The sequence below is a fragment of the Thunnus maccoyii genome, chromosome 4, assembly GCF_910596095.1.
Source record: "Thunnus maccoyii chromosome 4, fThuMac1.1, whole genome shotgun sequence".
Classification (NCBI taxonomy): Eukaryota; Metazoa; Chordata; class Actinopteri; order Scombriformes; family Scombridae; genus Thunnus; species Thunnus maccoyii.
Window position 1 is genome coordinate 13510213 of NC_056536.1, and position 13612 is coordinate 13523824.

General features: G+C 41.3%; 1 protein-coding gene across 9 annotated transcripts in view; it reads right to left on the reverse strand.

Moving 5' to 3' along the window:
- Window positions 1–13612, reverse strand: part of LOC121896429 (forkhead box protein J3-like) — an 85072-nt gene that overhangs the window by 50702 nt on the left and 20758 nt on the right. For 7 of the 9 annotated variants that reach the window (XM_042410328.1, XM_042410329.1, XM_042410330.1 and 4 more), the window contains exons 2-3: window positions 5689–5812; window positions 4918–5393 (exon numbers count right to left, since the gene is read on the reverse strand). In XM_042410328.1, coding sequence (XP_042266262.1) covers window positions 4918–5277 — 360 coding nt within the window. In that variant the 5' untranslated portion in view covers window positions 5278–5393; window positions 5689–5812. Of the gene's footprint in view, window positions 1–4917; window positions 5394–5688; window positions 5813–6913; window positions 7166–13612 lie in introns of those variants that run through there. The other 2 variants (XM_042410327.1, XM_042410326.1) reach the window with 2 other exon arrangements.

Here is a 13612-nt window from a genome sequence, read left to right on the forward strand (position 1 = left end):
GCCTGAGGCGACGGGGGTCGCAAGAGAGCAGGTTAGTCTGCACAGACTACAACATGCCATTTGGTGAAGGTACAGGTCTAGACTGCATTTCTGAAGTGGTAAATAATGGGGAAAGCCTTCATATTTCAATAGTAATGTAATGGTGAGGTAAGCTTTGAATATTCAACATTTCCCATCATAATATTCATCCTGAATAGAATATAATAGAGGAGAATAGAACAGAAGTTTCATCACGGATGAAGATTTTTTTCATTTAATCAATACATTATCATTATTTAGTCTTTAAAATGTAAAAAATATATGATAAATACCCATCACCAGTTCCAGTAGCCCAAGGTGATGTCATTTTTTATCTGACCAGCAGTTCAAAACCTATTTACAATGATAACAACCTGCCAAAAGCAACAAATCCTCATATTTGAGAGGCTGGAACCAGAGAATGTTTGGCTTTTTTGTTAGATGAATTACTTTAATGATTGATCCATTATCCAAAATTGTTCCGTCACTCGATTACTTGACTAATCGTTTCAAAACTTAATAGAATAAAACTAAATAAAATAGAAAAGAAGATTCCACCAAGGTGAAAATATTATTTAACCAAGACATACAATCAGCACAAAAACAACCCATAGCAGAACAGATCAAGACAGTGCATAAACAACACGTTCTCACTCCCAACTCGTCACATACCGAGGCTTGGTCAGGACCCCCTGGCGTCGCTTTTTAACGCATTGGGTACCCCTTTAGCGTAATTTTTCAACGTGCAGTATCACAGCAGTCACTGTTAAAAAACAATTATATTTTATGGTGTGATAACGCTGTGGTCTGGTTAGGTTTAGGCACAAAAACCACTTGGTTAGGGTTAGATGAAAGATAATGGTTTGGGTTAAAATAAAAAATAAAATAAAAACGGCAAGGTGGTCTCAAACCGTGCTCTCTGCTGATTTCCAACTTTCTGCCAACAACGTTGCAAACCATCCACCAACCCCTCCACCTCCTAAGAAGAAAGTCAGCTTATACAGACGTCATGTGAAGTACGTCACCTCAGAAACGTTGATATGATACATATTACAGGTGTTGAAATGTAGATATTCGACGGATCTGTGGTTTGCAGAAATGTACAATGCCAACGTTTTATCCTGGCGACCAGGCTGAAATTTGTCACCTTACATAGATGTCATCGGTCTAATGGCGTCTATTTCAGATGTTGTGGGAGTTCAACAGAAGTCTATCGGACTACCCTGCACGTTGAAAACGACGCTAACGGTGTACCCATGCATTAAAAAGTGACGCCACAGGGTCCTGACCAAGCGTCAGTATGTAACAAGTTGGGAGTGAGAATGGGCTGGCATAAAATAATAAAACAGCATAAAAGAAAAGCCAATTATGCTAATTAAGGGAGGTTTAAAATATTAAACAAAAAATATTATTGGACAGGTGTAGAATCCAGGTAAAATCCAGATTGCACATTCTCAAAATACCAAAAACTGACTCACTGTCACAAACTGGCCAATCAGAGACAAAGATAGAAAGCAATTAAGAGAAATCTCTGTGTGGCTTTGGTCTCCCGCTGCACACTCATTATAAGATGAGGTAAAGGTGGGCCCGAGGGCCACGGGAGTGGGGGGACACGTGGGTGTGAGAGGGCTGCGAGGGGACTGCAGAGGGCATGGGAAACTAGAGCAGAGCACAATGTAGGACACAGATAGAAAGAGAGAGAGAGAGAGGGAGAGGTTGGTAAAGAAAGATAACATAGGGGCGATGATGCCAGTCCTGTGATACAAAATAATACTGGAATGATGCAGTCTGATGCAACACTGTTTGCATTCCTCTCCAGTATACTGTATCTCCACTCCAGTGTATCCTCTGCTTTAAAAACAGAAGTGCTATGCATGCATGTTACACAAGATGAATCTAAGAGCGCCGACGAACTTCATAAACAAATGGCTTATGCATGCGTGTGCTATTTAATTTCATGATTTTTTTTTTTTGTTACAGAGTCTACACCTCCTCCACAGATCTGGAGGAAGCTTCTCATCGTTACTTCTCAGATGAAAAGAGTTCTCCATATTCATTTCCCGCTGAGACAAAAATCTCATGACCTTGGAAACTACATGATTATAACGGCTAACTAGATTGGCCGTTTAATGCATTTGAAAGTGTGTGTGTGTGTGTGCGTGTGTTTGTGTTTGTGTGCAGATGCACCACATGAAGTAAGACTGATTTCTAAGGATGGAAGCTGGATGTGTGTGTGTGTGTGTGTGTGTGTGTGTGTGTGTGTGTGTGTGTGCGTGTGTGTGGTGAGTGTGTATGACTGTGTGTTGTCCTGGTTTCAACTCTGCCGTTCCTGCACTCTCACATTATCATACAGAGCAGACGGAGTGCGTGTGCTGGGTAGTAAAACTCTCCTCTGCTCTCTGACAGTCTCCTCTCTCTTCTCTCCCCGCCCCCCGCCCCCCCCCCCCATCTCCTCTCCTGCTGAGCTCCCCATGTGTAATCTGTAGACTGCACACGTACACTGCCTACCTGAGTGGGAGTCTCTTGGTGGGTGTACAAGCTTGTGTTGTGTGTGTGTGTGTGTGCATGCATGTGTGGCAGAGGATGAAGGAGATGGCAAACACGACGGACCGCGTATGAGGCATTTCGGAAAAGCTCAAGTGTTCGACTTCAATCGGTACATTCAGAAAACACACATTTCAAAGTGTGTACTTGCAACGTGTGTATGCGTGAGCCGACAATGTCTGCCGAACGTGGCAGCCAGACAATCTCTGTGTCTGCGTCCCACTGTGTACAGCTGACAGCAATCACCTGAACTGGAATGAACCAGACTTATGTAACTTTCCCTGTGACGGCCATAGCTGGTATAAAACAAGCCCCACTGTGTTGATTCGGGTCATCCAGGAAGCAAAAGTTAACAGCCTTTTCTCAAAGACCAACACAGAAATGTGACTTGTGATCTACCTTAAAATCCTGCAGAGTGCTTAATTTGTTACTTTACAAGCTTACAAAATGTCAGTTCATGCACAAGTCAGTGGTTGTGAAAATGTTTTACAATACAATGTGTAAAACTCTTTTATTGGTATCTTAAATAGAAAGAAAAAAAAATAGATGGGACAATCTGAATTAGCTTGTTGTTTGAGAGTGTGTTGTAGTCTAAGAAGCATATTCCGTCAAGTATTGTGTATTGTTCATGTGGCCATGACCTCAGTGGAAAGCTGCACAACTTTGAGTTATGTTTCTAACTACAAACTCACCGCATTGATCTCATGGACGAATGCCAGAACATGTGAAAATAAAACCACCATCAGTATAGTGCTTTAATGATGCTACTAGAATGCAGCCGCACACACAAATCAATGAATCTAGAGGTGTAATTATGGGATACTAAAACATCCTGGCACCCAAATACAACCAGAAAGAGAAAGCAGTCATAAGCTGCGGAGAGAGAAAAGCCTGAATGGTCTCAATAACCCCTATCCTCTCCCTCTCTGAACAGAAAACTAATTGATTGAATCCTACGTGCAGGTAAGAAGCACTGCCAACACAACCTGGCTTGTATCATAACCTTTTTGTCTCAGTTTCTGGCATGCATCTCTGCTCGGGGAATGGTGTGTAGAAGATTATAGACGGGGAACAAACACAGGTTGGTGAAAGGAAACGAAGAAAAGAGGAGAGGAGTGAGTGAGTGACTAAGAGAGAGAAAGGAGAGGAGGAGGAGGAGGAGGGGGGGGGGGGGGGCGGTGGTGGAGTGCAAGTGCTTGGGAGATGAAGATAGAAAGTGAAAGAAAGAGAAATAATGAGAGAAGAAGAAAAATGTTCCTGCTCTCAGCGAGATGAATAGGTTGATAGTTTGCAGACAGCCTTTTCAATGTGTCAGTGGAAGGACTATATCCATCCTCTTCTTCACTAATAAGGTAGAGAATCCCCAAGACACAACTGTAGGGATCTATTCATTTGTCTCCAATAACACAGCCACCTTTTCTGCTCATATTAGCCAGGATTTGCATAGCTACATTTACATAAGGATTTAATAATGTCGGCTGAATGAGACGAAATGCATCTGTCAATCAATCCTGGTTCACTAAAAGGTTTCTGTGCTCTTCAAGGCAACCGCTGGATCAGATTTGTGTATTTTGAGCACTAGAAATAGGGCTGAGGGGGTTCAGTAGCGTTTGATCAAATCTGAATTCAGTATCAAATCCGCTTGTCAAATACAAAGTCTTTCAAATCCCTTAATGAATCTTGGTTTAGCTTTCAACATTTGTGAGTTATGAATGATTTAACTAAAACTCAGAGATTCAATTGAGATATGTATTCACCTTCACCTTGGGTGGGAAGGTAGAAACAAGACGACTACAACCTGAAAATAAGATGAGCACTATGATATGATATTAAACATTGAAATAGCAGGTGTCACCTACTTACTTTTGCCCATCTTATATTTCAAGAACTAATTGCTACAAAACAAGAGGTCCTAATTCAGAACTACAGTACTAAGCTGAAGTTTACATTATTGTTGTGATATATATGTGAAACTATAACTGGCATATTCATATTTCTACTGGGAAACTTATGCAACACACGTCTCTACTGGTCTTGTTGGCCTGCAAAAACCATTCGCATTCCAACCGTAATCATAGAGTTGTGTAGAGAGTGCTGTTACAGAATTAACGTTAATTAGCTACAGCTAATATAATTTGTTGTTGCCAGTTTTTCTCAAGAAGGTTTTGTACACTGCTCTTTCCTCACAAAAAAGAGAACGAGAAGAGATTAAAAATGTGTCGGTAAGCAATATATTAGCCTTTAGATCTAGACAAATTTGGGTATTTGTGCAAATAGAAACCAGCTATCGGAGCTCAACCCCCTTTCAGCAAGACCCCAAATCACATAACATTTCTCTCATTTATCTCCTCTTACCTTCCAGCCGCTGCCCGCTTCTCGGTAGTAGGGGAAGTTGTCACAGATCCACTGGTAGATCTCACTGAGGGTCATCCGTTTGCGCGGTGAGCCGTTGATTGCGAAGGTGATGAGGCTGGCGTAGCTGTACGGCGGTTTACCGTCTCTGTGCTGTGCAGCTTCTTCCTGGTCCAGTGTTGTTCCTGGGTCCAAATGGGTGATTTTCTTGCCAGGTCCGTGGCCGTGATGGTGACCATGGTGGTGGTGTCCATGGTGGTGGCCGTGGTGGTGGCCCGCATCTGTCTTCTGGATGGCCGCCCTCATGCTGAGCTGGGGGAGCCAGTCCATTGAGGTCAGGCTACTCTCCAGCTCAGAGGTCATTGTGCTTGTAGGTCAAGGGGTCAAAGGGGGAAGGGTGCGCGGCTCAGCGACGTGGCGTGTGGACGATCTCCCGTTGGCTCACTGAAAAGGTGCTGTGCAGCAGCCTTGGCTCAAATCTGGAAGAGCAGGGGGTTTGTTTACTACGTCTATTCCTCTCCTTTTGCTGGAGCAGAAAGCACACTTGGCAGAGAAACACAGATGTTAACTTGCACATTATTTTCCACATACAGTGTATGGCTGACTACAGTATGTAGCTTTGTATAATGGAAAAACTAAATATTTTGGCATGGTAACCACTTGCTCTTTAACATTGCAAGATATGATCTGTGATGTAAGCTGTGGATAAGACAAAACTTTAATCAAACAGTGAGAAGCAAAGCAATACAGGGGACTAGGTATTAAGTGTCTTACTCTTCCCAGTCCTTTCCATCTTTCTTTGGGCCAAAGCATCTGGGGAAGTCACCGAAGTGAAAGGTAGAGTCCTTCCCTCGTGCATGTTCACAAGTTCTTCATTTAGTCACTGCAATGGCCACTGCTGCAACGCACAAACACAAAACCACACAAGACGGTGAGCTTGCTCTGCCAGACAGCCTTCATAAGATATTAATATCGTGCAACCGCTCAACTGGCCTCGGCATCTGTCCAACCCGATTAAAACTCTTCTCCCTTTCTCTCTCTCTGTTCTGTCTATCTGGATTGCCTCTCACTCTCATACCCTCCAAAGTGGAAATGGCAATTGGATCTGCAGAGTGACTAAAAGCTGGGGAATTGTTTTCACAAGTGTCTGCCAAATGGGGGGGGGGACTGCGCGGGAGGAATTCCAACCCTCTGGAGGAGCTGAAAGGCTCGTCCCCTTTCCCTCTCTGTGTACCCCCCCACCTCCCCCCACACTGTGTTCTCATTCTCTGACTCTCGACGTGCCTCACTCTCCTGTCAAGTCCATGCCCACCCACCCCCCTCCTCACCCCCCACATCCCCTCCTCCTCTTCTGTGATCCATCTCAGACAAACACAATCAATGAAAAAAATCAAGAAGCCTCAATATTTTAATTTGGTAGCTATTTTTAGAGCACTGCTGAACTTGAAAATGTGTCCTCTTGTTTAAGTAGAGTAGAAAGTTTCGTTTTTGTCATGGAGTCTTTTTGCAAATAGTTTTAGCATGAATCAGGACAAAAGACAATCATTTTTTTACATGAGAGTGAAAATTATTCACCAATTGTTCTGTACTTCTGTCAGTCACAGAATTTTTGTACATTTGTCACTACTGGACTGAGAACGTCATGTAACTGTTACTCATCACTGGAGTGAATATGTTGCTTTCTGATTCAACAAAGAAATTTGCCTTGCTTAGTGGTTGATGCTCTCGGAAGATAAATTATGTAAAATGCAGGTAAACCTACGAGTTTTGAAAAAAAAAAAAAAAAGTTAGATAGAGTGAGCCAATAGATAAATTGCTGCCAGTAGTTAACAAAGGCTGTATAGATTTATCCAGAAATCTACATCTAAAAATTCATCTTGCATCTCATACAGTAACCTTCATGTGTCCTTCAACAACAAAGAGCCTATTGGCCCACGCATTTTCCATTCATGCTCACTGTATATAATCAAGGTGGGAGAACTTCAATGACTCTGCCTACCAAGAGGAACACAAACCCCTCTGTCTCTCCTTCCACCAATCCCCCTGGAGAGCCCAATACACCAGGAAGACGAAGAAGGGAAATACTCAGCTCCTGCAAAAAAATCTTGTTAATTACAAGCAGAAAAAAACAAATGTTTATCAGCCGACTCATCAAGCCAAACAAGCCAGGCAGTGGGACTAGGGGAAGGAAAGAGAAACCGAGAGGAGAGATATGCCCGATGAGGCCTCTTGCACAACACCACCCCCATCTCCTCCTCAAGGCCCTGCCACTGTGGGAGAAACCATAGCTAACCCCCCCTCTTCCAAATCCCAGGAAGCAATCTTAATTAGTGCACCTTTTTTTTTTTTTCGCTGAAGGGAAGGTAGCATTGCCAGTTGTAGTGGTGGTGGGTAGGTGGGGATGGGGGTGGTGACACACAAGACACAGAACAACAAGTACTTATTTTCCCCTCATTAAAAGGAGGCTCAAGCTGCAAATCAGCCTGCCACAAGCCCCGACCTGCTGTGCTGCCATGGCTGTTGTTGTTGAAGAAGTTTGGGAGCGTGGGCTGGCTGCATGGCGGCACGGTGTAGCTTCACACCGCTAGCCTGGTAAGGCGTCGGGATGATGAGTAATAGAAGAGAGCGGAGAAAGAAGAGGAGGGGCATGACTTGGCTTCTAGGGGAGAGGGTCCCTGCTGGGTGGATAGACGCAACCAATTAGACCTAGTCGACTCAGTCAACTGGTCCCACAGTGACTGGGCTAACCTCAGCGCCGAGCCTTTTGTTTCTGATATCTGCCGTGTTTCACATCAGCCTCAGAGGCCTGCTTGGTATCAGGGGAGAAAAATGATCACTGCAGAGATGACAGCTTACAGTGCATCTCTGCTTATCTTAAGGCTATCAGTTTACTGTACAATTTCATTGTTTTTTATTGTAGGAAGAGATCCAAGAGTGCCAATGAACTCTTTAGGACCCACCATGATAATAAGATAAGCTCCAAAATGTCAACTAACGGTCAAAAAAAGTGCGACATACTTTATCAAAAAGGTCATTTATTCATCTCAGGTAATTGTTTTTGGTTTTCTGAGCACACTAAAGCATCCATACGGTCTATTGGCATCTGCTTAAAGTACTCATGATTGGCATCCTTCAGTTTCTTCACTCACGTAGCCTGGAAAAGTGTAAGCCCTGAGATGATAACATCATTGTCAGGTTCAGATGGGTATCAGACGTGTCTGTCTGTGATGTCGTTTGGAGACACTTTTCAGCCATATCCAGCAGTGTTTCAAAGACACACAGAAGACTGTTCAATGTTAAGGCTGTTAATACTGACTTGTCTGAGTTTGATATACTATTAATGATGTTGAAAATGTTCCTTAACAATAGTAAATCAAGTCCATAAAAACACTAGGTTTTCATCTGCAATGGATCTAGCCTCCCAAAACATTCACTTTTTAAAACATTGTTTAAATTTGTTACTTTAAACACTATACTTTTATTATCAACTGTTATTATGTTATCATGACAGCAATTAAAACTCTAAGCCAATTTAAAAAGGAACCTAATTAAGAAAACTACCAGATTGTAAAGTCAATGTTCTATCTAACAATAACAACAAAAATGTATGTTTTTATTCACAAATAAGCAATTAAATATCATTGAACAGATACAGTAAATTTAATTATGGTTGAGAACATTGTCCCTGAAAAGAGTCAAACCTACCAACATAACTCCTGCACATACAAGTCTAAAGCCCACAAGAGTCAACTGTGCACCTTCATATGTGAGCTGGAAACATCAAATTATTGAGCAGACACATTTCAAAGAGCCGTAGTTGAATAGGAAATAAAGGTAGTGAACAGGGGATATTCTGGCAGATGATCATACAGAAAAACAGCGTTTGATTAAATAGTCTGAATGCTTGTAGTGTGAATGTGCTTGGGAACATAAATTTTGAGAAGGACATTTTGGCTACCATTAGTAGGTATCAAAAGAGGTTCAAAATCTGGCAAAAAGGAGAACATGTGGCATCTGAGATTTTTATCTTTTACCCAACGAAAAAAGCATTTAAAAGTTAACTTTAGTAGCTTGAAAGTTGTGAGATATTAGCTGGCACTTCCAGAAAAGATTACAAGCATTAATGAAAAAAAAGGAGAACAGGGATTTGGACGTTTATGAACAAGAAATCTTTCTCCTCCAAAGAATTTAAATACATCACTCTCCACACTGTGGTTGGAGCTTTCATGACTAGGAACATTGTCCCTTTAAAAGAGTTGAGGGTGTGTGTGTGTGTGATTGAATGTATTCACCCATTAGACTTTGTAGCTGTGATGCACTCACTCAGCTGTATGCATCACTAACAGCTAACAGTCCCCCGCTGCTAGCAGGCTTTTAGACTGAGAGGCTTTACAGTTCTGCATTTTAATAGAGAACTTTGAATGGAGTGACGGGGGATGGGTGAGAGAAGGGGGGGAGGGAGCCAAAGGAAAGAGGCATCAAAATATTTTCAGAGGAAAATGAAGTAATGACAAAATACCCACCCGGAGCGTGCCGAGCAGAGGGGGTTTCTGGGAAGGACTGCCTTGGCAAGGGTAAGGCTAATGTGTCAAAAGAAAGTCTGTAAGCATACTGAGCGCTGTCATGTCTAGGAGTGTGGGCCATTCAAAAGAGGGAGGAAAAGGTCCAAAAAGCAGTATTGAACGTCTTAATTACTTTCTGCTTCAGTGCCAGAAAACATACCCCTGAAAAGGTTCAATTATGAGATATCAAGGCAAATCAGCTGCCCTTATGGTGGCTGCTTGCTCATCTCTCAATGGAGCTGGGTTAAGCAATTATGGTTTGATACTGTCTACTTATTCTCAAAGGAGACCTGGAGAGGCATCAATGTAATGCACTGTTTCAAACTGAGATACATTTTGTGGCCTTAGTCCTTAAAGCGAGTGGTCAGGCAAATTAATGCATGAAAGGAAAACAAAAATGTGTAAAAAAAATAAGTAATACAGAGTGAGGACATAATTTATCCATGACAGAACAACACTTTCATGAGCAGTTTCTGGCTGCTGTCTGGTCCTTGTCAAACAAGTCAATCCAGTGGCATCTCGAATGGAACAGAACGTACTTATTCACTCCACTTTTCTCAGGTCTGAAAGAAAATCTGATTGAAAGAAGGAAAGAAAATCAGTAGGTTCCACTGAATCCCCGAAGGCCTAGAATAAAATATTTAACTCGCTAAGCCCACACAGAACATAACACCTGAAAACATCTGCCAAGGTAGAGGGAGTTAGCGACCCAGAAGACTTACCACTGCCGACTAGGAAAAAGCTATCACAATTCGAGATTTTGACAACGGCGAAGTTAAAAAGGCATATTTTGTCATAAATAAAACATAGGAGTGCAGCATTTCGGCAAACTCCCCCAACGAAAGGTCCCAAGAGAGATGGGATGCTGTTTGTGAACTCATGCTTTGCACAGTAAAGGGGGCTATAGCACTGCGTCACCACGACTCAAACTACATTCCCACATCCAACCCTATTCAGCGAGGACTACTCCTCTTTAAAAATTCATTAATTTACAGCAAAAATAGATTATAGATAGAAGCGCCCAACTGCACCAACCTAAAAAGTTTGGCTTGTGAATAGCATTAATAATGGAAGCGAGCATCCAAAACCTAGAGGCCCTGGCTCGGAGGCATAGCTTAGGTTTTGTTGCGCTTTATAATGGAGGGTAATTTACATTTTTTAGAAGTATTACAGCTTTTTGATGGTTGTTTATAATTACATTGTTTTACATGCAAATTGGCTAACAATTGTTACTCATTAAAACATAACCAGAAGAGTGCAACAACACTCTCAGCTTGTGTAAGACACAGGCTTTACACCAGGTTCACAACTGAAGTCCTGTCGCTGGCAGCACCGCTGCTGAGTTCAATCCAAATGACAGCCCTTTAAAAGTGATCACTCCCTATCTTATCTTTTACATCTTTCTCTTTCAAATCACAGCAATGTTTTCCTAACAGAATCAAAGAGGATTTTGACAAGATAAAAGGATTTACTGCATTTGAATTCAAATTATGTCTATTTTCCTGGGGACGACAAAAATCACAATGCCTGGGAACACTCAGAAAACTTAAAGGTACTTAAAAAGAGGGGAAGTTTGCTCTAATGCGTCGTCAGCCTGATGATAGAGGAGTCTGCTATGGCACAGTTAAAGGTAAATCAACATCTAAGGAGCCGCTGATTTCATATTGTGTATACAGCATATATAACAGACTGGGGATGAAGGTTTTCACATCCACTCAGTCGCAGTGGTCTGAAAATGACTTCTTATATCAGGTCATTTCAATCATGACTTTGTCTGAGTGAAGAATTAAAGGACCAGTGTGTAGGATTTAGGGGAACCTACTAGCAGAAATGGAATATTATATTCATAAGTATGTTTTAATTAGTGTATAATCACCTGAAAATAAGAATCATCGCATTTTTGTTACCTTAGAACGAACCCTTTATATCTACATAGAGAGCGGGTCCTTTTTCACAGAGCCCACCATGTTGCACCACCATGTTTCTACAGTAGCCCAGAAGGGACAAACCAAACACTGGCTCTAGAGAGGGCTTTTCATGTTTTTCACGAGTTTCACGGCCACTGTAGGTTCTCCTACATGCTTGGAAGGGGAGGGGTATTCAGTTGGTTGTAATCTGCAACCTCACCGCTAGATGCCACTAAATCCTACACACTGGTCCTTTGAACAAGTGACTATTGATATGACCCTTAGGTAATTAAAATGATCTAATGACCTGGTAATGTTGTAGGGGCCTAATAATTATAGAGGGAGATTAGAGCTGAGGCAAACGGGACGTCCTCCTCATCTTCTTTAATAGCTGCTGACATGTTATCTTCAAGCAAGGCACTTTCCCCACAGCTGCTCTAACGTGTTCAGTAACAAGAGTAGAAAACAGCATCTCCCAGGCATCAATCTGTACAAATTAGAGTGTGAGTGTTGGTGTTTTGCTAAAAGCATATTCTTACTTAGTACATTTTTCCCTAAGCAGTGGTGGAAGAAGTACCCAGATCCTTTACTTAAGTAAAAGCACCAATACAGCAATGTAAAAATACTCCATTACAAATAAAAGTCCTGCATGAAAAATCCTACTTAAGTACAAGAACATAAGTATTAGCAGCAAAATGTAGTCAAAGTATTAAAGTACTCGTTTCGTCCATCTAATTGATATATTATTACATATGACATCATTAGATTATTAATACTGAAGCATCAGTGTGTCAGCAGCATGCTACTGTTGTAGCTGCTAGTCATTTGAATATTTATTGAAATTAAACCATGTTAGAAGTTTAGAAGGAAAAATCAATATTCGGTGGAGCTGTTAACAACTCATAGACATCTGAAATGTGACCTGACTACACACTGCTTTCTGTAAGACGTCAAAAGACAAAAAGGTTGGAAACCACTGGTTTCATCTTTAACGATGTGTTGTATTTTGAAAGCTTGTTATATTATCCATTGTGTCAAATCTTCATCTGAAAAGTAACTAAAGCTGTCAAATAAATGTAGTCGAGTAGAGAGTACAATATCTCCCTCTGAAATGTAGTGGAGTGGAAGTATACAGTAGCATCAAATGGAAATACTCAAGTAAAGTACAAGTACCTGTGCAGTATTTGAGTAAATGTACTTAGTTACTTTCCACCACTGTCCTTAAGTAAGCAGAGCCGTCCAAGGTTAAACACAGATTCTGTATAATGGCAGCAGTATGAAAAGATGAGCCTATAGTCAACTGTATGCTGTGTATATACAGCCGATGGGATCAACGCTGTGGTTAAGACAGACAAAACACTTTCTGCACAGCACGTCAAAGAGATTGGTTTTTAGTTATGAGCTGTAAAAAAGACGTCTGGATGACAAACATTAATCATGCTGCGTTTTTCAGTAAAATGATCTCAACATTACACTGTACAGACACATAGATGCTGGGATCGTGTCTCAGTTCCACATGTGCTTAAACACATATCTAAGATAAAATATTCAACTCGCTAAGCCCACACAGACCACAACACCTGAAAACATCTGCCAAGACAGAGGGAGTTATCCACCCAGAAGACTTACCACTGCTGACTCACAATTTGAGATTCTGTCATAAATGTGTATATACAAAAACAACTATATGTTCATTTTTTAAAATGAACATATGAACAATTTTTTGTTGTAATTTGTGAACATTTCAGTGTTTTAACTCCATCATGTTTTAATTGGGTGGCAAATCATTCTTGGCATTAACAGACAAGACAGACCGGCTGCCCAACATTACTTTTGAAGTCACACAAAAAGAATATATTACAAGTTATAATGAATATGCAGGGAGACAACATAAAATCCTGACAGCCATTACTGATTCATATAGTAGCATACGGGGTTCATCTTTTATCAAAGAAAGTCAAACGCATGTAGTGTATCCACAAATAGCCCTTAATTCAACTTTCAAAAAGTCATTACTACCCTCGTTTCTTAGCGTTGCATTTGCTGACATTGACGATAATTACAACGACCTTTCCGATGATAAAACACAAATCAGTAAAACATTATGAGGGTTCCTTCTCTTCACGTTTCATGCGATTCTGCATAACGTTTTAATGAGGCATTTAGGGGTCTATGAGTGATCTACTGAGAAAGTCTACAATGGCAATCAGCAGTGAGTGTGGCAGCTGT